Genomic DNA, 27,749 nt, shown 5'->3' with positions numbered 1-27,749 from the left:
TCTTATGTTAATCTTAAAGTTCCATAACATGACAACAAGTGATTAAGTTCATTATGCAACTTGCAAAGTATATATATTCAACATCTGACAATTAGAGAGCATGTCTTGGAATAAGATCATTAAAAGACTTGTCAAAACTCTCAATATACCAACCCAGAATACTCCAAGCTTAGGGTATTTTTGAGTTGTTGGTTTTTTTGGGGGGATGATGTCTGGGGGCACTTTTTTGTCTGAGTTTTTTTTTGTTTGAGTTCAGGGCCCCTCAATTCAAGAGAGATATTGAGGTGCTGGAACGTGTCCAGAGATGGGCAACAAAGCTGGTGAGGGGCCTGGAGCACAAAACCTATGAGGAGAGGCTGAGGGAGCTGGGGGTGTGCAGCCTGCAGAAGAGAAGGCTCAGGGCAGACCTCATTGCTCTCTGCAGCTACCCAAAAGAAGGTTGCAGCCAGGTGGGGGTTGGTCTCTTCTGCCAGGCAACCAGCAAGACAAAAAGGGGGGACAGTCTCAAGTTGTGCCAGGGGAGGTCTAGGCTGGATGTTAGGAGGAAGTTCTTCACAGAGAGAGTGATTGGAATGGGCTGCCCAGGGAGGTGGTGGAGTTACCATCCCTGGAGGTGTTTAAGAAAAGCCTGGATGAGGCACTTAGTGCCATGGTCTCATTGATTGGATAGGGCTGGGTGCTAGGTTGGACTGGCTGATCTTAGAGGTCTCTTCCAACCTGGTTGATTCTATGATTCTATGATTTTGTTTTGTTGGTTTTTTTTTTCACATGATATATAACATTTGTTTTCAAAAGTACAATTCTCTCCTAAATAAGTTGTTTTAAGTAGCACTGAAGATTTAAAAATTATCTTGTCTCTACCATTTGGCAATGAAAATTAGTCAGTTTACAAGTAAAATGAGGTCTATTCTGAGCGTCAAAAGGTTAAGGCTTGAATTTGAACATCAAAACCTGCTCTTTCTCTACTGTGAACTATTACCATCCGAGGCTTCTACACATACAATTTCCCATGGAGTCAGCAGAAATTATGAGTGTGGCATAAATATGCCTTTTTCCCCCTCATCTGAATGCTGATGAAGTCTGATATAAAGTTCTGAAGAAAATGTAATTTGAAGCCCAAGATCAAAAGAATTTTTTTTTAAAGAAGCCAAAACATCAGACAATCACAGAATCAAGCAGGTTGGAAGAGACCTCCAAGCTCATCCAGTCCAACATAGCACCCAGCCCTAGCCCATCAACTAGACCACGGCATTAAGTGCCTCATCCAGGCTTTTTTTTTGACCAAGACTATATTTAGTTCAGTTTTACTACCACCACAGATGTCAGTTTATTTTCTGACTGCTACAGGATCACATAGTGATCCACAGCTTCCTTTTTTCATTGTAATCCACAGCCAGCACAGTAAATATGGACTGATGGATGCCAGGTACATAAAACTAGGATGCTTAACTATAGCATCTTGTACTATGACAGCAACCTCCTGGATTACCCTCACTGTTACTTTCACACTCAAGAGTCTGAGGTAAATGTTACTAAGGCATGACTTCATGTCATGCACACCATGGTAACCTGGCATTTGTATAGTGCATTTTCGAGGAGCAGCAGCATATTTCACAGCAGAACAACATGAAATGTTAATTTCCTAGGTTAGAGTTGATGCAAGACTTCCCAGAAGTAGGAACATCCTACCAGCTGCTAGTCTCACTGTTATAAACCTTTCCAAGAATTTACAGGCTAATCTACACATTTATACATGAAACAGATGCTTGCTTATATGTATTTTAAACAACATATGGGTTTGTAATGTCAATGAAAAAGCAAGCCCTGCAAAACATACATGAGTTCATTTTGCTATCAATGGCATTAAGTGAAAGGTGAGCTTAAAGTTCATGGATTTAGACAAAAATGCACTCACTTCAGACTTCTTAAAAATGGAATTTATCAGAATTTGATAGGACAGAGTAAATGTTTTACTTGCACTTATTGCTTTACTTGCACAGTAAGTGCACTTTTAATACTCTGGTTTGCAAAACAACTCTATTAAAACTAAGTTCTGTGTGTTTGAACAGTTAAAGGGTAACAGTGGCTAACTGTTTTCATCTTACCATGTGGAGTGATTGTCTGGAATGGTTTGGTAGGAGATTTTACATTCCATATGGTCAAGGTACCATCTGAGTGACTACAAACAAACTGTTTTCCTTCGTGATGCCAAGCCACAGAGTGAATAGCCTGTGTAAGAGAAGGGAGATAAAAAAAACAGACCAGTGTATCAGTATCATTTTATTCTTGCTCCATTAGACAGCAAAAGGAAATTAGATAGCTACTAATTAAGTCTTATTGCTCTTAGTACATGCTAGCTTATTTAAGAGGGAAAAAAATCCTCTTCAGTGCAATAACAAAGTACTTTTCAACAATGGGTATCATGCAGAGATTAAAATCCAAGCACTTGGTGCTTTACTAACCAACATAAGTTTAACTGGGAAAAAAACTACCTTGTCCATACTATAAGTTCCTACTTCATAGAATTATTAAATCAAAATTTTAAATGACATTTTGAAACATCTAATGTGGATAATAAACACAAGAGGCAAGCATTGGCTTAGAACATAAAGTCAGAATTGAAATAAGAACTTTCTGAAACGACGATAAAAATTAGTTTGAATAAGCATTCCAGTGTTGCAATAGCAGTTTTGAGGGATAGGAAGGTAACTCCTTCCATGAATACAGAAACCTATTACTATTAAAAGAAACATAATTTAATATTTTATATATTGAATTAGGAATGATTAAGGCATGCCACAAGAAATCTTACAGCAGGGAAAAGTAAAAAGATAATTAAAGGAAGTCTAGTTGCTGCCTTAAGGTCAGAGAAGAGTCAACAGTGAAGCAGAGTGTAAATAAAGCAAATTAACTATTGAGAAATGACTGATGCCATTTCCAGCATCAATACTAGCACATGGAGATGTTATACATTAGGTCACATTCAAGAAAATTTTAGTTATAGTATAAAAATAAGCAATGAAAGCTCAAAGTATTTACCACACAGTAAGTGCAGAAAGAAGTATTATCTGCCAGAAACACTGAACTTGGATGCTACCAATAAAGCAGACTTGCTTAATACTTATGGCAAAGGTATTACTCTTGTTAGACTGAAAGCAGGACTCCAATATGTGAAAGGTAGTGCACTGTGCAATAGAATCTCTGCTCAGAAGATGCTATCTGTAAGCAGAGCTTATGGTCACTCCAGCTCATCAGGTACCTACAGATTTCTTCTGTGAGGAAACCTGGGTGTGAGAGCAGCAGGGAACCCTAAGCAGCAGTGAAAGCTTACACAGTTAACTACTAGGAGGAGAAAAATCACGAGACAGGTCTAAGCTAGCTTTACCTAAAGTGATTATACACAGGCCAGATGTTCATATTTCACAGAAGTACACTGTAGAAAAACTAGTTTCTAGCAATATGATTGGGAGAATCCAGTGATCATATGACAGAAGAAAACAACTACACTACATAAGCGTACAGTCTCCAACAATAACTTTTGCAGGTTAAAGTATTAGAAGATCTGGAGCTACATACTAAGTTCAGTATTTCTTATTGAAATTTAGTTTTGTCCCCTGTGTAGTGTGGAATCACTACAGGTTTTGTTTGAAAGCATCTTCACAGTTAGACATATACAGCCCAGACATCTCAAAAGAAGTCTCCTTGAGTCAAAGTTTTGCTCATCCTGGCTGTAAGATAAATTTTCAGTAGCAAATTAATGCCAATACTACGACTGAAATCTTGCATCAGTGTTAAAAATTTGCTTTTACTTATTTCAACAACATGTCACCAAAGTCAGAGACCAGCAAGTTTAAAAGTGCCCATCTGGTAAACTGAAGAATCATAGAATCAATGAGGTTGGAAGAGACCTCCAAGCTATCCAGTCAACTAGACTACAGCACTAAGTGCGTCAGCCAGGCTTTGTATGAACACTTTCAGGGGTGGTTGCATTTCAATAAGCTCTTTTCACTAAGAAAATCAGTTATCCAGATTATAATTGTCCATGCAGTAAGCATGTTTTAAATACTCTTCATGTGGCATCTAACCCTGACAACAGTAGGCAGCCCATGGTGTCAATGGAACAGTTTCTGATACGTACTTATGTAGAAACAGGTTTTAAGAACCACGAAGAAAGCAAGGTTTATTGAAGAAAGGATAAATCTGAGCTATGAACACTTTTTCCTTTTCTTGAAAAAGTTCAGGGGAAAGGAAACTCAACAAGCCCTCACTACTGAAAGAGCCTTAATGCTTAAGAACATAAAGAGATCTGATAAACTCAGCACAAAGGAGAAGGATGACTGCCATCACAATTGCTGCAAGAAACCTGGTGGGATGGAAAGAACACTGAAGGACAATAATGAGAACTTTTGCTTTATGGCTACTTATTATCTGGTTTTATAGAGCATCTGGTTCCATTTAGCAGTGCAGCTAAGCATTATTTAAAGCTTAACAAAATGCATGGTTTAGGTATTTTTAAGAGACTTCCACTAATAATTCTGTGGGCTGAGTATGCTAAACTTTGGTACAGAACACTGTCCTTGCTATTACACAATGCACATTTTCACATCAGCTATTACACAATTCACAATGTCATGTAAGCCTGAAAAATAAAACCAGACCTGCAAACAGCTGTTATCAAAATCTCCAGGCATACAACAGGCTAATATCTGCAAGTGGCAAGGGAAAAGAGTACAGCAAATTTAGGTGGTATGGGTTGGTTAACAGCAACAGCCTCAATCATCACAACAAAACTGAGAAATCATCTCTGGAATCAAGAGCAAAAGTTTTGACTTTTGTTCCCCATGGTTAATGCTAGTGCTAGAATTTGAAGGAAAGCATGAGGGCATAGAGTCAGTCATCAGCAAGTGTGCAGATGACACTAAGCTGGGGGCAGATGTGGCTGGGTTGGAGGGCAGAAGGGCTCTGCAGTGGGACAGATGGGCAGAGTCCAATGGGATGGGGTTCAATAGCTCCAAGTGCAGGGTGCTGCACTTTGACCACAACAACCCCATGCAGAGATACAGGCTGGGGTCGGAGTGACTGAGAGCAGCCAGACGGAGAGGGATCTGGGGGTGCTGACTGATACCCACCTGAACATGAGCCAGCAGTGTGCCCAGGTGGCCAAGAGAGCCAGTGGCATCCTGGCCTGCATCAGGAATGATGTGGTCAGCAGGAGCAGGGAGGTCATTCTGCTCCTGTACTCTGCACTGGTTAGACCACACCTTGAGTACTGTGTTCAGTTCTGGGCCCCCCAGTTTAGGAGGGACGTTGAGATGCTTGAGCGTGTCCAGAGAAGGGCGACGAGGCTGGGGAGAGGCCTTGAGCACAGCCCTACGAGGAGAGGCTGAGGGAGCTGGGATTGGTTAGCCTGGAGAAGAGGAGGCTCAGGGGAGACCTTATCGCTGTCTACAACTACCTGAAGGGAGGTTGTGGCCAGGAGGAGGTTGCTCTCTTCTCTCAGGTGGCCAGCACCAGAACAAGAGGACACAGCCTCAGGCTGCACCAGGGGAAATTTAGGCTGGAGGTGAGGAGAAAGCTCTTCACTGAGAGAGTCATTGGACACTGGAATGGGCTGCCCGGGGAGGTGGTGGAGTCGCCGTCCCTGGAGCTGTCCAAGGCAGGATTGGACGTGGCACTTGGTGCCATGGTCTGGAATTGAGCTCTGTGGTAAAGGGTTGGACTTGATGATCTGTGAGGTCTCTTCCAGCCTTAGTGATACAGTGAAAAATCAGGCAAAAGCCACTGAGGTTGCAAATCTATACACAGCTTCCTAGACGCTGAAAAGCCTGTAGGAGCAATTCATTTTCCCCAGTTTTACTTAAAACATACTGATTCAAAATTAAGTCTTATTAAAATTTTATCAATCCTCATCATGATTTAAAAGTTCACTTAGTACAACATTCGGTGCCATGATGCAGCAGTATGCTTTAATTAGCTGGTGCTGATTAAGTTGTCTCAGATATTGTGGAATGCATTACTGATCATATGGATCCTGATCAGGCAAGTTAATCCCTCATGACAAGTTCACACACTAGTATCACAGAGGATCTCTGAAAGTCCTTTCCAACTCAAACCACTCTGCAATTCTATGATGTAAGCTACAAGATATTTGTATCCTTTAAAGAAGTTATCTGAACAGGTGATTGTCACTGGCTGCATTGAAAGTGCTGCTGATACTCAGTACCACGCTGCCACTCTGCCAGCTTCAACATGAAAGTGCTCACTGGAGCAAAGTACCATGGGGCTTGAAGTTCAGATGGTAACATGACAGGTTTCCTGGCCCAGCTGCTGTTTCTGGGTTTTGGTATGTTAGTCTTTTCTGTCGTGCCGGCTGCAGGTTAGGGGAGGCGAGTGGTGTCCCTGGCTCCTGCTGCTGCTTCTGCTTTCAGCTGCACTTCCCTAGAACCAGGCTAAGGTAATTGTGTTTGCAGCATCTCAGTAAAGTCCTTATCTCAATCCGGAGTTTTTTGGTGTTACTTTCCCTCCTTTCAGTGTGGGAAGAGAAGGGCTTGTAAGAGAGGGCTCTATTAATCCAGAACAGTTACCCAAGTTCTGACCTCTTCAAATTTCTAAATCCATCCATTTACAAACATGGACCAGATAGGTGCAATTAGGTATAGGCTGGATGTTAGCAGGAAGTTCTTCACAGAGACAGTGATTTAGAGTGGGCTGCCCAAGTAGCCCATTCCATTTAGAATCACAGAATCAGCCAGACTGGAAGAGATCTCCAAGCTCAGCCAGTCCAACCTAGCACCCGGCCCTAGCCAATCAACCCGACCATGGCACTAAGTGCCTCAGCCAGGCTTTGCTTGAACACCTCCAGGGACAGTGACTCCACCACCTTCCTGGGCAGCCCATTCCAATGCCAGTAACTCTCTCTGCCATCAACTTCCTCCTAATATCCAGACTAGATCTCCCCCAGCACGACTGGAGACTGTGTCCCCTTGTTCTGCTGCTGCTTGCCTGGCAGAAAGACCAACCCCACCTGGTTACAGCCTCCCTTCAGGTACTTGCAGACAGCTATGAGGCCTGTCCTGAGCCTCCTCTTCTGCAGGCTGCACACCCCCAGCTCCCTCAGCCTCTCCTCACAGAGCTGTGCTCCAGGCCCCTCACCAGCTTTGTGGCCCTCTTCTGGACATATTCCAGCACCTCAACATCTCTCTTGAATTGAGGAGCCCAGAACTGGACACAGGACTCAAGGTGTAGCCTGACCAGTGCTGAGTATTTATGATTCTAAATCTTGTCAAGAAAGAAAAACACAATACTGAAAAATAAAAAGTAGTATGCAGCTACTGAGACACAATGGGTGAGATGTTATGAAGATTGTTTTAATGCAGTCAACTGTGCAAGTGCCTAATGGCTCTAATGACATCCTTTGGTATCAGGCAAATCATGTATCAGGGTTGCATTTTTTTCCTCTTCCTTTTAATCCCACAGGCTCCTTTGACAGGTTTTTAATGCTGTAAAATGATCACTTAAACTCAGCCATGTACCAGAACACTGAGCCTAAAAATACTAAAAAATGTTTGCTGTGTTAATACTACCAAAGCTTACTTCAGATTGGAATAAAACACTACTTGAAGAAAGGCTTTTGTTAAAAAAAATAGGTTTAGTTTTCAGAAGTTGCACTTCAATTGTTTAGGAAAACATAGCACAGGAAACAGTACAAACTATGATCCACATAAGAAATGTGTAACATCTAAAATTTCCTGAATGCTTGAACACAAAAGGCTTAATAATGATGCAAAAAGATGTTCCAGTCTTATTTTTCCACCAAGGCTGCGCAAGACAAAAGAAAGCAAACAACAACAAAGAGATGTTTAGAGGAAAGGCTTTTCAAAAGCACTTCTAAAGAAAAGTTCATTCACAACTGCAGTTCCATTATGCCACAGGCAATTTTCTCCTGATTCTTTGAAGAAGAATGGTACACTCCACATTCTTTGAACTACTTCTAAACATAGAATCATAGAATCAACCGGGTTAGAAGAGCCCTTCAAGCTCATCCAGCCCAACCTAGCAGCACCCAGCCCTAGCCAATCAACCAGACCATGGCACTAAATGCTTCATCCAGGCTTTGTTTGAACACCTCCAGGGATGGTGACTCCACCACCTCCCTGGGCAGCCCATTCCAATGCCAATCACTCTCTCTGTGAAGAACTTCCTCCTAACATCCAGCCTAGACCTCCCCCAGCACACCTTGAGACTGTGTCCCTTTGTTCTGCTGCTGCTGGCCTGGCAGAAGAGACCAACTCTGTCCTAGCTACAGCCTCCCTTCAGGTAGCTGTAGACAGCAATGATGCCTGTCCTGAGCCTCCTCTTCTCCAGGCTAAACACCTCCAGCACCTCCTCTTCTCACAGGGCTGTGCTCCAGGCCCCTCCCTAGTCTTGTTGCCCTTCTCTGAACACCTTCCAGCACCTCAACATCTCTCTGGAATTGAGGAGCCCAGAACTGGACACAGCACTCAAGGTGTGGCCTGACCAGTGTTGAGTACAGGGGAAGAATAACCTCCCTTAGCCTACTGGCCACACTGTTCCTGAGCCATGCCAGGATGCTATTGTCTCTCTTGGCCACCTGGGCACACTGCTGACTCATATTGAGCTTACTATCCGCCAGTACCTTCAAGTCACATGTTTAAAAGACCACTGTCAACTATAAAGTGATGAGAGGGTAGACTAATATTTCTAGCAACCAGTCTTCATGCTCTCAATGTGCCTGGCCATCTTATTCACAATGTCTGATGAAGCACAGAGTCACAGTAAGTGATGAGGCTAGAAGAAACATCTGAGGTCAAGTCTAGCCACTTGCTTAGAGCTCACAATCTCACCACTACTGCTAAGCCACTGCCACTGAACCACAGTCACCTCTCAACAGCAGCCACTATCACTCAAACAAGCAAGTTTCACAGCACTGCTACAGAAGAAAGACTGAAGAGGATCCAGCTGCAGGGTTGTGACCACTATGTCTGGGCCTTCAGCATTATGCAAATTGCAGCTGTGCTGTGCTGAACTCTGCTGATGTCAGTCTGTAACTCTCAGCAGCAATAAAGCTCGCATGGCAGTTAGGGTGCTGTGATTTCTAATAGGCATAGTATCAGTCATAGCCCTCAAAGTGACTTGAGATGGCATTTCAGACTGATAGGACTACACAGCTCACCAGTATTAGAATTACTCATTTTCAGCAGGGTCAGAGGCAGTTTCCCCTGTGCTAATAAGCAGGCCTGTTTCACAACTCAAGACTCCTTTGTGACACTTCTGATACACTTCAGTAGTCTTAGATGGCAGAGTTGGGGAGGAAGAGAGAAGAGAGAGCGTGAAGAAGATGACTAGAAAGATAACATCATGGAGTTGACTATTCCATTCACTACTGAAACTGAGGATAATGCTCTATTTTTGCAGCTATATACAAAGGCAGCAAAGAATAAAATGAAAGAGACACAGAAGAAGCCTTACGTCACCCAACTTGCACTAACAAGACATCTATACGTAGCATCCACTTTCTGTACCTTTCTGTTCATTATCTTCTCTGTATCTGATTGGATCATCTATTGAGTGTTTGATCCAGAAACAATGACAGCCCTCTCTGCCATGACACCTTTCAAGAAACACCTATTTTTCCTACTGTTTGACAAAATCAATCATTTCATTTCTATGCTATTCAGGCCAGAAGAATTTTAAAGGTGCCTAACTGCATCAAATCCAAATTTAGAAGGGCATTATTCTATTCTGCCTTCCCCCTGAGAAGATTAGATCTACATAACTTGCCCACTGAAGCAGAAATTCCTTGTCATACAACGTTAAATGGATGAGAATCAACAAATTATTACTGTAAGCAATATTTTTTTCCCCAAAGAAATATTTTTCTTAAAGGGCAACTGGAACTCACAAAACACATCTCTCAACCTCTAAGACTTGAATGGCCCAAGATATGTATATATAAATAATATATATATTTGAACAGCCTTATGTATGAAGGGAGGCTGTAGCCAGGTGGGGTTGGGCTCTTCTCCTGGGCAACCAGCAACAGAACAAGGGGACACAGTCTCAAGTTGTGCCAGGGGAGGTCTAAGCTGGATGTTAGGAAGAAGCTGTTGGCAGAGAGAGTGCTTGGCATTGGAATGGGCTGCCCAGGGAGGTGGTGGAGTCACTGTCCCTGGAGGTGTTTAAGAAAAGACTGGATGGGGCACTTAGTGCCATGGTCGGGTTGACTGGATAGGGCTGGGTGCTAGGTTGGACTGGCTGAGCTTGGAGATCTTTTCCAACCTGTCTGATTCTATGATTCTCACTAATCAGGACAGTGACACTCAAAATCCACTCCATAGATCTTATATTTTCTGTCCCTTTCTTATCCATTACTAAGTTACGATAATGCCAATTTCTTTCCCAAACAATCTGACTTTTAGATACGTAATTTCCTCCCTTGCAATCAAAAATAAAACTGAACTAGCTGTCTTCACTTATAAATCCCAAAGGGAATTGAAGACGAGACAGCTGAGCTATTCACTGTTCACAACCTCTCAAGACAGGGTTGGTTAAAGAATACAAGTATGGAGTCAATCTTTAAACAAATGAACCACAAAATTCATGGAAAAGCAAAATAATTTTCATAGTGTCATAGAATCATAAAATCATAGAATCAACCAGGATAAGATAATAAAAAGCACTTTTATAAATGTATCAATGCTAAAAAGAAGGGCAAGAAGAGCCTCCACTCCTTACTGATCCAGGAGGGGAACACTATAACTGATGATGAAGAAAAGGCTGAGGTCCTGAATGCCTTCTTCGCCTCAGTTTTCAACAGTAAGGAGGGAGGAGTTCAGGGCAAGTGGCCTCTTGAACTGGGGGATGGGGTCGGGGAGCAGTGTGTTCCCCTGGAAATTCATGAAGAATTAGTTCAGGACCTGCTGAGCCATCTGGACACCCACAAGTCCATGGGACCAGATGGGATCCATCCCAGGGTGCTGAGAGAGCTGGCAGCTGAGCTGGCCAAGCCACTCTCCATCATTTTCCAGCAGTCCTGGCTCACCGGAGAGGTCCCAGGAGACTGGAAACTGCCAACGTGGTCCCCATCCACAAGAAGGGTCGGATGGAGGAACCTGGGAACTATAGACCTGTCAGCCTGACCTCAGTGCCAGGGAAACTGATGGAGCAGGTTCTCTTGGGGGTGGTAAGAGCACACCTGAGGGATGGCAAAGAGCTCAGGTCCAGGCAGCATGGGTTTAGGAAGGGCAGATCCTGCCTCTCCAACCTGATCTCCTTCTATTATCAGGTGAGCCGCTTGGTGGATGTGGGGAGCCTGTGGATGTGCTCTATCTGGACTTCAGCAAGGCCTCTGACACTGTCCCCCACAGCAAACTGCTGGCTAAGCTGTCAGCCCATGGCTTGGATGGCAACACTCTGTGCTGGGTTAGGAACTGGCTGGAGGGCCGGACCCAGAGAGTGGTGGTGAATGGTGCCACATCCAGCTGGTGGCTGTCACTAGTGGTGTCCCTCAGGGATCAGTGCTGGGCCCCATCCTCTTTAACATCTTCATAGATGATCTGGATGAGGGCATCGAGTCAGTCATGAGCAAGTTTGCAGATGACACTAAGCTGGGGGCAGATGTGGCTGGGTTGGAGGGCAGAAGGGCTCTGCAGCGGGACCTTGACCGCCTGGACAGATGGGCAGAGTCCAAGGGGATGGGGTTCAATAGCTCCAAGTGCAGGGTGCTGCACTTTGGCCACAACAACCCCATGCAGAGATACAGGCTGGGGTCAGAGTGGCTGGAGAGCAGCCAGACAGAGAGGGATCTGGGGGTGCTGATTGATACCCGCCTGAACATGGGCCAGCAGTGTGCCCAGGTGGCCAAGAGAGCCAGTGGCATCCTGGCCTGCATCAGGAATGGTGTGGTCAGCAGGAGCAGGGAGGTCATTCTGCCCCTGTACTCTGCACTGGTTAGACCTCACCTTGAGTATTGTGTTCAGTTCTGGGCCCCCCAGTTTAGGAGGGACATTGAGATGCTTGAGTGTGTCCGGAGAAGGGCGACGAGGCTGGAGAGAGGCCTCGAGCACAGCCCTATGAGGAGAGGCTGAGGGAGCTGGGATTGGTTAGCCTGGAGAAGAGGAGGCTCAGGGCAGACCTTATTGCTGTCTACAACTACCTGAGGGGTGGTTGTGGCCAGGAGGAGGTTGCTCTCTTCTCTCAGGTGGCCAGCACCAGCACACAGCCTCAAGCTACGCCAGGGGAGATTTAGGCTGGAGGTGAGGAGAAAGTTCTTCCCTGAGAGAGTCATTGGACACTGGAATGGGCTGCCCGGGGAGGTGGTGGAGTCGCCGTCCCTGGAGCTGTTCAAGGCAGGATTGGACATGGCACTTGGTGCCATGGTCTAGCCTTGAGCTCTGTGGTAAAGGGTTGGACTTGATGATCTGTGAGGTCTCTTCCAATCGTGATAATACTGTGATACTGTGTAAACATGAAGTCATGCATACACACAATGGACTTTGAGCTGAAAATTAACACCAAAGAACGAGACTCTAGTTTTAGAGCAGGTTATTCCAAGGACCTATCTGCTTAATGCCTGCATCCAGAAGCTCATCCAGTATTAGCATCAGGAAAGAAATAAAACATAACTACTCCACACCATAACTCCATTGTGACCACATTTTGAATACACTATGTTGTTGTGTTTCTCTTTTATAAAGCAAAGATACAATAGAATGTTTAAAACCAGAAAGTTAAAGCCAAAAGAATGAAAAAGTATAGAATGAACTTGATTTAAACTAGGAATATACAGTAGAGATAAGTTATGAAATAAAGCAAGATGGAATGAACTGGGTTCACACAATGAAACAAAAATTGCTCTTCATATAATGTACTGTTAGGCTTATACAGACACTTAAGAAAGAGAACATCAGAGCTGAATGAGGTTTAACAGCCCTGACTACCTAAGGCTCAGACTACTTCAGAATTTTGCCCTTCAAGTAAGTCCCTTTTTGGTAGAACTAAGACACAAGCATGAACACCGAGTCAGAACCACCATACAAAAAACCAGATGCTGTCTTGTGAGAAGTGCAGCACAGAGCTAAGGAAAACACATCTGCTGTGATACAAGAAACAGGCCTAACTTGTACTGAACAATGATACAGACATTTCACAATTACCAGAAAGTAATTGAGACTAACATGCCATAAAATACATCACCTTGCATATGGTGAATTGTTTCTCCTAACCTATCTTTCAAAAAGCTTACACTCACTTAAGAAACAAGATGTTAAAATAAATGAATGTAATACCATTGTTTTTTCTCACATGCCCTAGTTTTGTTTCAAACCTTCATCTTAGCTTAAAGAAAAACAAAGGAGAGGGTGGGGAATGAAGGAGGTTGTTTACAGCACTATCCTAGTCAAACTATTTAGTGGCTTCTTTCCTCTGTACACCTTTCAGAATGGGAGCAATCCCAAACCATGGAAATTGCTAAGCCATCTTTTTAACCTTAAGTTTTTAAATACAGGTGAAAGCCACACTACTCAAAATTAAAAAAAAAAAAACAACATTTGAAAGCTTCCCCAAATTTACTCAAGAATCAGCCCCCAAAATCACTAAAGAAATCCATGCCACCATTCATTGTTTTATAAACTTCAACTCTGTCAACACTTACTCGGGTCTGAAGTTTCTATTATTCAAACACTATGGCTCTTTTAGAGAACACTTCAAGTACTTGCAATTTCAAAGAGACTTATTTATTGATCCACTGGAGACAGAAGTAGCAGAAGAAATGAAAGAAAAATAATAAAAGTCACTATTAGAATAGCAAATTATATCCTCACAGTAAGTAATGCAGATGAAAAACGTTACCTCATCGTGTGTGTATCTGTAATCTGCCTTCTTTGACTTCAGATCCCATAATACCACTGTTCCAGACTCAAAGCCAATCAGAAGCTGCAATAATAAGCAGATTTATTAGGTCTTGTTAAGGGTAAGCAGAACCAATATGATTTGCAATACCTTTAAGTCCTTGTCCCAGACAGATGCAGTATTAACTACCTGTGGTTACTACATTGAGTGTATGAAGACAACAATTAATGAGATGTGGTAAAGACCTCAATGTTAGAGATGTTTACTTTGCACTTGCATTCTCCTAAACTTTTGGGTAAGCAGAACCAATACAACTTGCAATACCTGTAAGTTCTTGCCTCAGACAGATGCACTATTAACTACTTGCAATTACTACACTGAGTGTATGAAGAGAATTAATGAGATGTGGTAAAGACCTCAATGCTAGAGATGTTTACTTTGTACTTGCATTCTCCTAAACTTTTGGCTAATCCAACTGACATTCATGTAAAATTAAAGGAAAAAAAAAAGGCATTTTTCTGAAGGCTCATTGGAAATCTCCTTGAATTCCAGAAAGGTCAATACTAAACTTTCTTTAATGCATTCCTTTTGAGTGAACACAGGTGGGATGGAAAAGAGAAATTTTTACTGTGCATTTCTTCACTAGCATTCGTTCTCCTTAGATTTGTGATATTCTTCCTGAAGTTATAAGTAATGGTTTATTGTCTCTAAGGAAACAATGCCATGTGAGCTTTTCTGTGTGTTAATCACAACTGAGACAACTGGATAAAGGAGCACCAAGAACATCAGACAGAATGAAGAGGGAAGCTAGAGAGATAATTTTTCAAGTAACCTTTTTGTTAGACTCAAGATTAAACTGTTTCCATAGGGAGAGAGGATTCACATAGTCCATAGTAAATGGTCTAACACATTGCTAAGTGCTTGAGTGTTCTCTCCTATTTTAAGCAATGCTTGTCTTAATGAAGACAAAATAGGGAAAACATAAGGCAGTAGCAATAGGCTTGGCACTTGTTATACAGAAGGCAGCAATGCAGCTTTATTTTTCATAGGTGCTGTACCTACTGTGAGATCTTTGCTTTGAGCAATGTAACTACAGGAAAAGCAGCTCCAGCACTGAGCAGCACACCTTCACTCCAAATGCCTTTTTCCACCATGGACATACAGAAAGTAAGTATCCATCTGCAGAGATTTATTCAGTCTTAAAAGAGTACCTCCTGTGAGCAAACCGAAGTGTCCTATCAGCTGACAGATGAAATACTGCATCTAATTCAGAGCTACACAGCACAAAAATACCCTAAATTATCAGATATGCTTCATCTACTCTACTCTGCCCTGGTGAGACATCATCATGAATACTGCCTTCAGTTTTGGGCTCCCAAGTTAAGAGGGACAGGGATCAGCTGGATAGAGTTCAGCAGAGGGCTACAAGGATGATTAGGGGACTGGAGACCGCTGCCTTATGAAGAGAGGCTGAGGGACCTGGGACTTTTTAGTCTGGAGAAGAGAAGACTGAGAGAAGATTTAATAAATGTATGTAAACATCTGAGGGCTGGTTAGGAGTGGGGGAACAGGCTCTGCTCACTTGCTCCCTGAGATAGGACAAGGAGCAATGGGTATAAGTTGCAGCACAAGAGATCCCACCTCAACACAAGGAGGAACTCCTTTACTGTTAAGGGTCACAGAGCACAGGCACAGACTGCCCAGAGAGGCTGAGGCATCTCCTTCTCTGGAGACTTTCAAGGCCTGTCTGGATGTGTTCCTCTGTGACCTGTGCTAGATTGTGTGGTCCTGCTCTGGCAGGGGGGTTGGACTCAATGATCTCCTTGGGTCTCCTCCAACCCCTAATATCCTGTGATCTACTGAAGGTGAATATTAGATTTTTTTTTGCCCTACAGTGTCACGTATACTCTTCCAAATTACCTTGCTTATCATAAGCCATATTTTATATTAATTCTAACTTGACATTTTAAGGAAAATAATCAATTAGAAGGATAACAGGATGAACAAACTCTTAAAATGAGCACCCAGGAGATTCTGGCAACTGCACCGGAATCTTCAGCACTTACTTTTAGGAAGTGTTTTAGAGTCTGGCCATACAATCCTGATAAAACCCAGAAACTCTTAAACTTTAATTGACAATAATTAAACATAGGGCAGGGGTGAAATACACTGGAGTAAATATTATTTATCCTTTCTGAAGTTCTATTGATTCCATTGCATTCAGACTCAAGGGTCCTCAATTCTGGAGTGAAGTGCAAAGTTAATTCTGCATTTAAAAGAACCCTTAGTTACGCACTTACTGCGGTAAGCTTCATCCCAGTGGAAAACAACATACAGCTGGAGCAGCTTTGCTATAAGGACAGACTGAAAGAGTTGGGGCTGTGCAGGCTGGAGAAGAGGAGGCTCTCAGGTGACCTTACTGTGGCCTTGCAGGATCTGAAGAGGGCCTCCAAAAAAGCTGGGGAGGAACTTTTTAGGCTGTCAGGGAGTGACAGGACTAGGAGGAATGTAGCAAAGCTGGAGGTGGGGAGATTCAGACTGGAAGTGAGGAGGAAGTTGTTGAGCATGAGAGTGGTGAGAGCCTGGACTGGGTTGCCCAGGAAGGTGGTGGAGGCACCATCCCTGGAGGTGTTTAAGGTTAGGCTGGCTGAGGCTGTGGGCAGCCTGCTCTAGGGTAGGGTGTCCCTGCCCATGGCAGGGGGGTTGGAACTGGCTGATCCTTGTGGTTCCTTCCAACCCTGACTGATTCTCTCTAAATTGTTACTGTTGGAGTGAAACATCAAGTGCCTAGGATACAAGCTTATAACTAGCATGCTACTAAAATGGTCAAACCACTGCTGATACAATAGTATATCATTCCCTCTCCTGTTTTACCCATCACTAATATGTCAACTGAAAAGCAAGTAAAGAATGAAAACATTTCTTGCGTATGTGGAATGGTAGTAAGGAAAATTATTTTCTCTCTCCTTGAAGATTCTTCACAAACAGGAGTTCAAAACTCTAGGATACTTCTGAGAAATTACACCACCTGTGCTAGTTTGAAGCTATTTGGAATATTCTAGTGAGAGAAATTAGATAATAGACTGTGAAAAGGAAACAATGGTGATGTCTTCTGCACTCATAGGCTTGCTGAGATGATAAAAACAAGAACACAAACCAGAGAGGACAGAGAGGCAAAGTCAGTGTCTCTGTCAGAGTGTGTGCCTCTGTCTCTGGGCTGCTTCTGTGTAACTAATCCTTCTGCCTTCTAACCTCCCTTGCCAATACTCACAGTTCACCTAGCACATAAGGCAAACTCTGGGATAAGGTAGTGAAAAGATGATGGAAGGGTGGTTGGGAGCCCTCCTGGGGAGACTGATTCCTGGGACAAGTCTTATGTTTCTGTATTATCTTTGTCTATTTCTATCTACAGCTGTATAGACTGTAAATATCTGCTTGTATATTGTGCTAAGCTGTAAATATAAAGCTTCAGTCCTTAACTTCCAGCTTGGCTGAGCTGATTTTTAAGAGTTGGGGGGGTGGGTAACCATCACACCAACCAAAAATACAAGATTTAATTCAATCACACAGGATTAATCTAGAGCAGTCACTAATGACATGTCATTTAAAGTTGCATCAAGTCTCTCCAGACAAGTTACAACCATTCTTTTGTCAGGGGTTTAAGCAATCTTGGAATAAAACACATACAAGACTGCTGTTTCCAAAGCCTTCTTTCATATTTTAAGGGGTTTTGTTTTGTTCTTTTTTTTTTTTTTCCAAATCCCTCTTATTTATTCTTCAACATGGACCAAGTGGTCTGAATCAAAGTTGCAATAGAATGCCAAGATATGCTAAACAACTATATGGGTCACACAAGCCAAAACAAAACTGAAGATTTCCACTAGAGTGAGTTATGTAATCTCATCCCACGACTTGGAAAAGAAGTTTGTTACCTGAGGTGCAAACTTAGTCTTGCAACCATGAATTAAGTGGGTAATCGCTGTCACCACGAAAAGGTATGCTAACATTTCAACTCCTTGCTTCCTCTTTTAATTCACAAAATCTTCATGGTGAACTAATGTTGTGTGTTTTATGTTGGTTCTGCATGATCCTCACAGGATATCTCTCAAAACAAAGGGTAATACCCTACTTAAATCAGAAGGAATTTAGTTCATAGCTCAAGTTCTTTTTTGGGGTTGCTGTGTCAGAGGACATAAAATTGGCTTGCAAGGGTTTCAAGAACATGTACTGTAAAACTTTATCAAGATAAAGCTAATACTACCTCAAATGAAAGAAAAAGACAAGAACAATATACAGCTTGCTCTTATTTTAGCTGAGTTGACTTTCCTGAAGTGTCTAGTTGTAATACAGGCCAGTTAGGCTTTAAGGAACTTGTTAGTGTCTGCTGAATCCTCAATTCCCATGATAACTGCTGCCTGCTATTAGCTCAAGAGAAGCTACCCAGTATTCTCTATCAATATGCCATATTAAAAAAAAACAACAACATTTTAAAGTTGATTTTGGGTGTTGCTGGTTTACATTATCATGTAACTCCACCTGCAGTGCTATGCCCATCTCTGGAGTCCCTAATACAATAAGGATAGGGAACTGTTAGAGCAGGTTCAGTGGAAAGCTATGAAGATGAAGAGAGAGCTGGAGCACCTTCCCCATGAAGACAGGCTAAGAGTGCTGGGGTTGTTCAGCCTGGAGAGGAGAAGGCTCCAGGGAGACCTTATAGAAGCCTTCCAGGATAGCTGGACTTACAAAGGCACATAGTGATAGGATGAGGGGCAACGGTTTCAAAGTGGAAGAAGCTAGATTTAGATTAAACATTAGCAAGAAATTCTTTGCTGTGAGGATGGGGAGGCACTGGAACAGGTTGCCCAGAGCAGCTATGGAGGATGCAACCCCATAAGTGTTGAAAGCCAGGCTGGACATGGGCTTGAGCTACATGGTCTAGTAGATGGTATCCCCGCCCATAGCAGGGGTGGTTGATGATCATTAAGATCCCTCCCAACTTAAAGCACTCTGATTCTAGGATCATAAAATTTATTTCACTTTCATCCCACAACTTTTGTACTCAGGTTTTTCTGGTCACATCTCAGTTTTTAACCACAAAAAGTGAAGTTCTTTGCTTTTGCTTTCAAGAACTTTTGCAATTATGGACTTTCAGCTAGGTTTTCAAGTGTTCTGTATTCAGTTCTTCCAGTTAATGTGTCCTACAATCACATCTTTAACTCACTTCAGATTTTTAGAGCCTAAAACCTTGATTTAGGGTTTCTTTATGCTTTCAACACAGTCCTCATGTATTTAATGTTTGGTTTCTATAAATTTTGACAAGTCCTGCTTGAAAATAAATATATTGAGTAGTCTTTGAACAGATCCTACCTTTCCTTCATCCATTGGATTGTCACTAATGTGGACGATTGGTCCTGGGTGAGATTTGGATGACCTAAAAATTAAAGAAAAAAAAAAAATCAACATTTTCCCTACCCAAAACTTCATTTTCAAGATGATTACAAGACAGATATATACTCTGTATAAGCAAGCTGTTGCTGTCTAGCTTGGAGTCACTTTTCTGCTGTTGCTATTTAGCTTGGAGTCACTTTTCTCTTACATACTTTCTATTTTTAGGCACTTAGCTTTTGTCCTTATCTAAGGAGGAAAAGCTTGATTTCCACTCACTTGCTAAAATACCATTTGCCACTAGTTTTCCAATATTAATATTTGTTATAGAGTTAATGCTGTTGGATAAAAATGTTTATTTGCATGTTGGAAAACAGGTCTTGCCCTTATTCCTAAACTGCTCAAGCTGGGCTTTATGAGAATAGCAGAGTTAAGACTTCTTGCTATAGAAGAGATGTTTGTTTCAGCAGCCTTTAGCAAGTTATGGCTTCCATGAATGTTTTGAAGGTAGATGTAACATTCTAGGACTGAATTACCAGCACAGAAGTACTTTTCCCCCTCTACAAAAACCTGTATTTGCATACACAAATTAACATGTATGCACCTGCAAAGTATACTTTGCTCTAGGAATAGATTTAGTTAAATTTACATTTTCAGACAGCTTGCATCAGCTCTCTTACAATGCTTATTGTTATATTCTGGGCTTTAACTCCAAAACTGTACAAGGGGAGTGCCTGCTGAAGTACCAACCACATCATATTTGAACATACATTATTTTTTCTAGTTCCTTATCACCACAGCTAATATTTATGTCTCATTTTCTCTATTTTTATGCCTCTTCCTGGAACTATGACACAACAATGTTATACAGGTAGAAATGTATGAATTAACACTAGCATTTCACATTTATGAGAATGAAAAAGTATCTACAGTACTACTTATATAATTTGATCTCCTATTTGCTGTACTCAAGACCATTACAGAAGCCACTCTACGTAACAAGAGCATTTCTGCAACTGACACTTCTGTTTCCTCCCCTCAGACAATACTTGATTAAACTCACAGTTCAATGGCTTTATTCCACATGATGACATAGCCTGAGAGAGTAAATGACTCCACATTGACAATGTGAATGTTTCCTCTTTCGGTGCCTACGTAGAGCCATTTACTTTGGAAAGGCAGATGACAAAACGTTATCCTGAAAGAAAGGTACAAAAAAAAGGAATCAGTCTTTTAGATACCTTACACTTTAAGGTAGAAAAGATAATCCATAGGCAAACGGGCAGAAAGAGAAGGCTATAGGTAGAGAAAGTAGCAAATCCAATAGAGAAGTAATGGCAAGAGGTGCACAGACAATGCAAAAACTTGGAGTAAACAGAACTAGAGAAACCAAGTTAAACTATTCCATCATTCAGACAAAAGCGACACAATCACCTATGAAAATGAGTATACTGAATGTGCAGAGAGGTTGTGGATTCTCCCTCTCTGGAGACTCTCAAAAGCCACTTGGATGCGTTTCTGTACAACCTGATCTAGACATACCTGCGTTAGGCCTCTGAAGGCTGGAGGTCCCATTCTGTGACTGTGAATGTATATCCAAGATTGCTGTGATTTTAAAATGCAATACTCTTGTTTTAACCTACAAATCTCCCCTTGAAGTTTTAAATAAGTATTCTTAGAAGTAGCTTTATGAAGATCAAGCTGGCTCCAAGTGAGAAGACAGAAGGTAGGAAAAAATACAACCAATATACATTGACATGTAGCCCAACATATCCTCTACAAAGTGAGCCTAAAAATCAACCCTAAACAACTATAACAGTAATTTTAAAGGTAGTTTAACTCTAGGGCTATTATTTTACTTAAATGACTATTAATTTTCTACCTCTTAGGTTACTCTTCTGTTAGAAGCATCTAAGCAAAACCCATGTCCCAAAACTTTACTGCTCAGTAACAGAGCTCTCGCACTACAAGCAGGGCATTGGGAAGGCAAAAGAGACGCAGCATGAAAAGATAAACCCTCAGAACTCCTCAACATCATATCTTCTATGCCAGCAGTCCACATACTAGAAGCAGCTGGCAGCCAGTTGGATTTAGAAGAGTAACCTAGCAGCCAGAACTAAATACTATTCAGGAGCAGGAGCAGAGGTCTGTCTGTCTTGATCTGAAAGCAATGCTGTTAATTACGGCTGTTCAACATTTCCATTCTAAGAGCCAAATCATATTCTTTGCTCACCTTTAAAATCACATGAAGCCAAGGCTGTGATTTTTATTGCTCTAGAAGAAAGGGCAACACCTTCAACTACATAGATTTTAAACAACACTGCAAGGGTTACAGTCCTCTTAAAAAAATAAACCCCTGCAACAGTCAATGAAGCTATGATCATCTGAAGGACCAGTGACAACATACTAGCACATCACCATTCAGACTACACTTAGTGGCCTAGCTTGCTCTGCTGAAAAGTGAACTAAGAATCAGAGGGGATTCAAATTTGGAGGACAGAAACAAAATTTAATAAAGAAGAGATAAAGAAAAAATAACATTTAATGTCTGTAAACATCTGAGGGCTGGGGGGTCAGGAGGTGGGCAACAGACTCTTCTCACTTGATCCCTATGATAGCACAAGGAGCAATGGGAGTAAGCTGCAGCAAAAGAGGTTCTGCCTCAACACAAGGGGAACTTCTTTACTGTAAGGGTCTCAGAGCACTGGAACAGGCTCTCCAGAGAGGTTGTGGAGTCTCCTTCTCTGGAGCCTTTCCAGGCCTGTCTGGATGTGTTCCTCTGTGACCTGTGCTAGATTGTGTGGTCCTACTCTGGCAGGGGGGTTGGACTTGGTGATCTCTTTGGGTCCCTTCCAATCCCTAATATCCTGTGAGCCTGTGAACATTTGCTTTTCTCAGACTTTGGATGACCATAGCATGAATCAGAATTTGTAAGAGGTTGTTTTCAGTATGAAAGTATAGGCTGGATGTTAGGAGGAAGTTCTTCACAGAGAGAGTGAGTTCCCATTGGAATGGGCTGCCCAGGGAGGTGGTGGAGTCACCGTCCCTGGAGGTCTTCAAGCAAAGACTGGATGAGGCACTTAGTGCCATGGTCTGGTTGACTGGGTGCTAGGTTGGACTGGATGATCTTGGAGGATCTTGGTTGGACTTGCTCATCTCCTTGGTTGCCTTCCAACCCCTACTATCCTGTGGTCCTGTGTGAAAAGAACTCAGTCTTTTTGGTGGTGAGGCAATACTTGCTTATTTAACACTTGGCCATGAATAGCATGGGCCTTTTTTCTTTAAAAAAAGAAAAGACTTTTTCTTTTAGCAAACTTCCTTCTGTCACAGGGTTAGAAGAGTATGCCCCACCCATGACATATCAGAAGCAAAAGTTGCCACACAGTGCCTCTCGCCATTTCTTTAACTCAAGCATTAATTCCCCTCCCTCTCTCCCTACCCAAAAATGGATATGTACATAAATGGGGGAAATTACATTAAATTGTTGTGAATAGATGGAAAAGACTACAGGAAAAAAAGAAAAAATGAAGTCTTTCTTGCTCCACCTGCCTGAAAAGCAGAGCACGATACTCATCCTTTCCTGTATCAAACTGCTCCAGCAAAAAATACTGTAACAGAAGCATCTATGAAAAACAGACAAGGTTTGTATGCAGAAAGAGCCAAGAGTGTGCCCAGGTGGCAGAGAAGGCAAACAGCATCCTGGCCTGTATCAGCAATGGTGTGAACAGCAGGAGTAGGGAGATGATCACGCCCCTGTACCCAGCACTTGTGAGACCACACCTTGAGCACTGTGTCCAGTTTCGTCACCGCAGTATAGGAGGGACATTGAGGTGCTGGAGCAGGTGCAGAGAGGGCAATGAGGCTGGGGAGAGGTCTGGCAAACATGACCTATGAGGAATGGCTGAGGGAGCTAGGGGTGTTTAGTCTGGAGAAGAGGAGGCTGAGAGGGGACCTTACTGCCCTCTGCAGCTCCTAAAAAGAGGTTGTAGTGAGGCAGGAGCTGGTCTCTTCTTCCCATTTACTAATGATAGGACAAGAGGAAATGGCCTCAAGTTGCATCAGGAGAGGTTTAGGTTGGGTGTTGGGAGGAAGTTCTTTCCTGAGCAGGTGGTCAGGCAGTGGAACAGGCTGCCCAGGGAGGTGGTGGAGTCACCATCCCTGGAGGTGTGTGAAAGGAGAGTAGATGTGGTGCTTGAGGCTATGGTCTAGTGATGAAGGTTGGACTGGATGATCCTGGTGGTCCTTTCCAACCATAGTGATTCGATGTTGTGGTTTAGCCAAGGACTTGTCAGTGTGCAACTAATGATTGGACTCGATGAGCCTGAAGATTTTTTCCAATCTAAGAAATTCTGTGATGCTGTAAAGAGACACCCTGTGACTATCTGATCACAGAAAGTAGACCTCTGCAGGCAGCTCTTTCATAGCACAACAGATTCCCCACGCTATCCCCAGGGAAATTTCAGCTAGCTGAGTAAGTACAGTACATTTTGGAATGTGCATTGTGCTAAATATTCAATTCAAGCACTTGATTCCAAATATTACAATTCACCACATCTGTGCAATGAGGGGAAAAAAAACCTTCCTAGAAAAAATATCAATGCTTTAAAGGGGATTAAAAAAACCCTAAAATCTACAGCATGATTTTAATATATGCTAACACTGCTGCTAAAATGAGGTACTGTTATGCAACCCTAAACAATCATAATAGTTTTAGTAGCTGTACTTCTCCCTAAGCACAGAATTTTCCTCTTCACTGCATAGTTGCAAAGCCACTCCTTCCCTACCAAAAATACCCACAAGTCACAAATTCATTTCAGGGAAGTGAAATAAGGTTTAAGTAGCTCAAAACATTATAAACAGGAAACTCAGTGGTACAGTGGAAGTGGAAAATATTGGTAAAAGGAATTTCCTCAAATTTCCTATTCTTACTCTACTTAAAACATGTGCAGTATTGCTTATGGGACAGTGTAAGCAGTGACAAGGGAGTCTTTGAGAAGCCAAACCTAAACCTACTGAAAGGATTTTTCTTAACTGCAGACCATCTGTCTTCTGGGATAATCTGTCAAAGAGAAATCTTAATTGTGGCTGGTTCACAGCACATTGAAAAAAAAAATAGTTAGAGCAAGTGATAGTATTCCCCAGAGGAATTTAATTACAGAAATATCAAAGAATACAACTGATTAAGTTAAAATGAAGTCAAAGAACTAGGATTTTAAAGGGAAATACTAAGTTAAAATGACAGGCACTTATCTTGAGTGTATTATTATAACAGAAATCCTCCTAAATTAATCTTTACTTTTCCTTAGTCTACTGCATTCTGAAGTAGTCTGTGTTCTTCAGAATGTTTCACCACTTGTGCTAGTCTGAAGCTAGCTGAGATATTTTGGGGAGAAGAATTAGATGACAGGCTATGAAAAGGAAACAATGGTGATGTCTGCTGCACTCATAGGCTTGCTGAGATGGATAAACACAAGAACACAGAGTTGCTGTGTGTCTCTGGCTGTCTGCACTTTTCTCCCTAACCTGTTGTCTGTGTAACTAATCCTTCTGCTTCCTAATCCCCCTGGTCGATCCTCCAAACTCACTTTGAATGCGAGGCAAAGTCTGGGAGAAGGTAGAGGGATGGAAAGGAGGTGGAAGGGTGGTTGGGAGATCTCTCCTGGGGACTCTAGTTTCTGGGAGGGCTGCTGTGTTTCTCTATTAACCTTTATCTCGTATATTTCTGTCTGTAGCTATATGGACTGTAAATTACCTGCCTGTATACTGCGCTAAGCTGTAAACACAAAGCTTCATTCTTAATTTTCAGCTCGGCTGAGTCTAGTCTGGGTGATTTTCTCAAGTGTGGGGGGGCAGGTAACACCCAAAGCATGACACTGGCGTTAGAACAGGAGGTTTCAGCTCACTAAGGAGGTTAAGCCTCAATAACTGAAGTAATTTTTCATACCTGTATGTGAAGCTGATTGGTTTGAGGTTTGCAGCAAAGGAGACTCAAATTTGTCATGAGATGTCACTTAAAAAACAGCCCTAGCCAATCAACCAGACCATGGCACTAAGTGCCTCAGCCAGACTTTGCTTCAACACCTCCAGGCACGGCAACTCCACCACCTCCCTGGGCAGCCCATTCCAATGCCAATCACTCTCTGCCAACAACTTCCTCCTCACATCCAGCCTATACTTCCCCTGGCACAACTTGAGACTGTGTCCCCTTGTTCTGTTGCTGGTTGCCTGGCAGAAGAGACCAACCCCACCTGGCTACAGCCTCCCTTCAGGTAGTTAGAGACAATAATGAGGTCTGCCCTGAGCCTCCTCTTCTGCAGGCTACACACCACCAGCTCCCTCAGCCTCTCCTCATAGACTCTGTGTCCCAGGCCCCTTCCCAGCTTTTTTGCCCTTCTCTGGACACGTTCCAGTACCTCAACATCCCTCTTGAATTGAAGAGTCCACAACTGAACACAGGACTCAAGGTGTGGCCTGACCAGTGCTGAGCACAGGGGCAGAATAACCTCCTTTGTCCTACTGGCCACACTGTTCCTGATACAGGCCAGGATGCCACTGGCTCTCTTGGCCACCTGGGCACATTGCTGCCTCACCTTAAGCCTACTATCTACCAGTACCCCCAGGTTTCTTTCTTCCTGGCTGCTCTCCAGCCACTCTGTCTCCAGCCTGTAGTGCTGCTTGGCGTTGCTTTCAATACTCACTCTAACAAGAAGTAACAGCTATGCTTATTTCAGAGTTCTACCTAGCTTAATATTAACATTTGGTATCAATTAAAACCAAATCTGATCCAAGGCTAGCCTCACTCGTACACAGACAACCATTTTATTACGTGTAGAGTACTTATCTAGGTAAGCAGATGACAAATAAAATACACTGTGACTCACTGAAGAAGTCTTAGAGAAGTACAAGACCTAGGCTACCAACATTCACACTCTTAATAGCACACTTTGCAAAGAGGCAAAACAAACTCTTAACTTGCATGGTAAGTCATGCAAGTAACCCTTTCAACGTCAGCATCATTATGCAAGGAACAGTTGGCAAGCTTAATGCGACATTGGTTTAATATCTCCTATCTCTCATCTCTCTTTTGGCAACTAGAAGATGAAGCAGCTGCAAAACCCACACAAATGCAACAGGAACAAAAGGAAAGGCTAGGAAACTTGCAGAACTAGCTTGTCATGCACTGTGCTTCTGACATCTGGCAGTAATTTCAATGAAAGGATTTGTTATACACCAAAAAATTCATCAACTATCAGTTCAGAAGGCTTGCTTCAAATTACTATCGCTGGTACAAAAGGCAGTTGAGAGCTGTGAATTGATAAAAATGGCTAGTTTAGCTACAGATACTCAGCTCATTCAAACATTCAACAGAAAGCAGCATCTTCAGAAGGCAGCTTGTCACTACTTTTAGCAGAAAACTTTTGTTCAAATCTGAAAAGCTGCAAGTTACCCAAAGAAGTCATTTTTCACAGCTCAGAACAAGGTCTGTAATGGATACAGAATCATTTCAAAAGAAAAGGCAACTCCTTGTTCTTGAAAATTCATATGCTGAACAGCAAAAAGAAGTCTGTATTTATGTTATTCCTCACAAGTCTATGACCTACTCTTTAAAACCACAATGTCACTCCATAACCTTCCCAACAGCCTGTTTAGCACTTTGTATGACATTACAGTAGATAGTTTTTTCATAAATATTTAATTTAACTCTATTGCTAACCATTACTTAAAGTTTATTATTTCCTCCCCTAGTCAGAGGTACAAGTCACAGATTATTCTCTTTTATTGGTGGTATCCTTTTAGCTTCCTTAGCAGTCCACCTCCGAAGCACATGCTCAGAAGGACACAGAGCATTCCAGCTGAGACTTTACTCATACTGGAAAAGAAGGGCTATGCCCCAGAAGTGAAGGATCACTTACTTAAAATAAAAAACAACAACAAAACTAAGCAAACAAAGAAAGAAAAATCCACACCCACACTTTTCCCCCCCCCTCCAGAAATGTATTGAACATTTAGAAGTGTAATCTCAAATGTCTCCCTAGATTGCTTACAATGCTTTTATTTGAGACTTAAAACTGTTAAATCAAAATGCATTTTGCTTTCAGCTTCTGATACGTACAGGAGCTCTAACATGAATTCCAGTTTGTCCTAAGGGGTGAAACATTTCTAACTGAATTAGTCTTCCTGTTGTAGTTTTGGTGTATACATACACATGCACTTTTTGTTCCAACAATCCTTTGGAGAAATACACTGAAAGTCCTTTATTTTGACTCAGTTATAATCTAAATTTCCAGAGACTCAAATAAATTTGATAGAACCAATAACAATTTTTTATAGAGTGTCCTTCCCTCTTCCCCCTTCTTTCGCAAAGGAAAAGGATTAGATGTAGAGAGAGGAAAGGTAAGCACACCCAAATAAATGAATCTCACTTGATTTATAAGTTAGAAAAAAAAAGTTTAACAATAACTTAAAAAAGTATCTGAGGTAGGCAAGTTACAAAG

The 27,749-nt window shown here is 42.2% G+C and overlaps 1 protein-coding gene across 4 annotated transcripts in view; it reads right to left on the bottom strand.

Annotated features, from left to right (window-relative positions):
• Window positions 1-27,749, bottom strand: part of STXBP5 (syntaxin binding protein 5) — a 131,157-nt gene that overhangs the window by 64,794 nt on the left and 38,614 nt on the right. For all 4 annotated transcript variants that reach the window (XM_064158271.1, XM_064158274.1, XM_064158272.1 and 1 more), the window contains 4 exons: window positions 20,318-20,452; window positions 19,237-19,300; window positions 13,870-13,953; window positions 2,106-2,229 (listed from right to left, as the gene is read on the bottom strand). In XM_064158271.1, the coding sequence (XP_064014341.1) occupies window positions 2,106-2,229; window positions 13,870-13,953; window positions 19,237-19,300; window positions 20,318-20,452 (407 nt within the window). The remainder of the gene's footprint in view (window positions 1-2,105; window positions 2,230-13,869; window positions 13,954-19,236; window positions 19,301-20,317; window positions 20,453-27,749) is intronic.

This window comes from Pogoniulus pusillus, chromosome 18, assembly GCF_015220805.1.
Source record: "Pogoniulus pusillus isolate bPogPus1 chromosome 18, bPogPus1.pri, whole genome shotgun sequence".
Classification (NCBI taxonomy): Eukaryota; Metazoa; Chordata; class Aves; order Piciformes; family Lybiidae; genus Pogoniulus; species Pogoniulus pusillus.
This window is presented reverse-complemented; position numbering and strand designations above follow the sequence as displayed.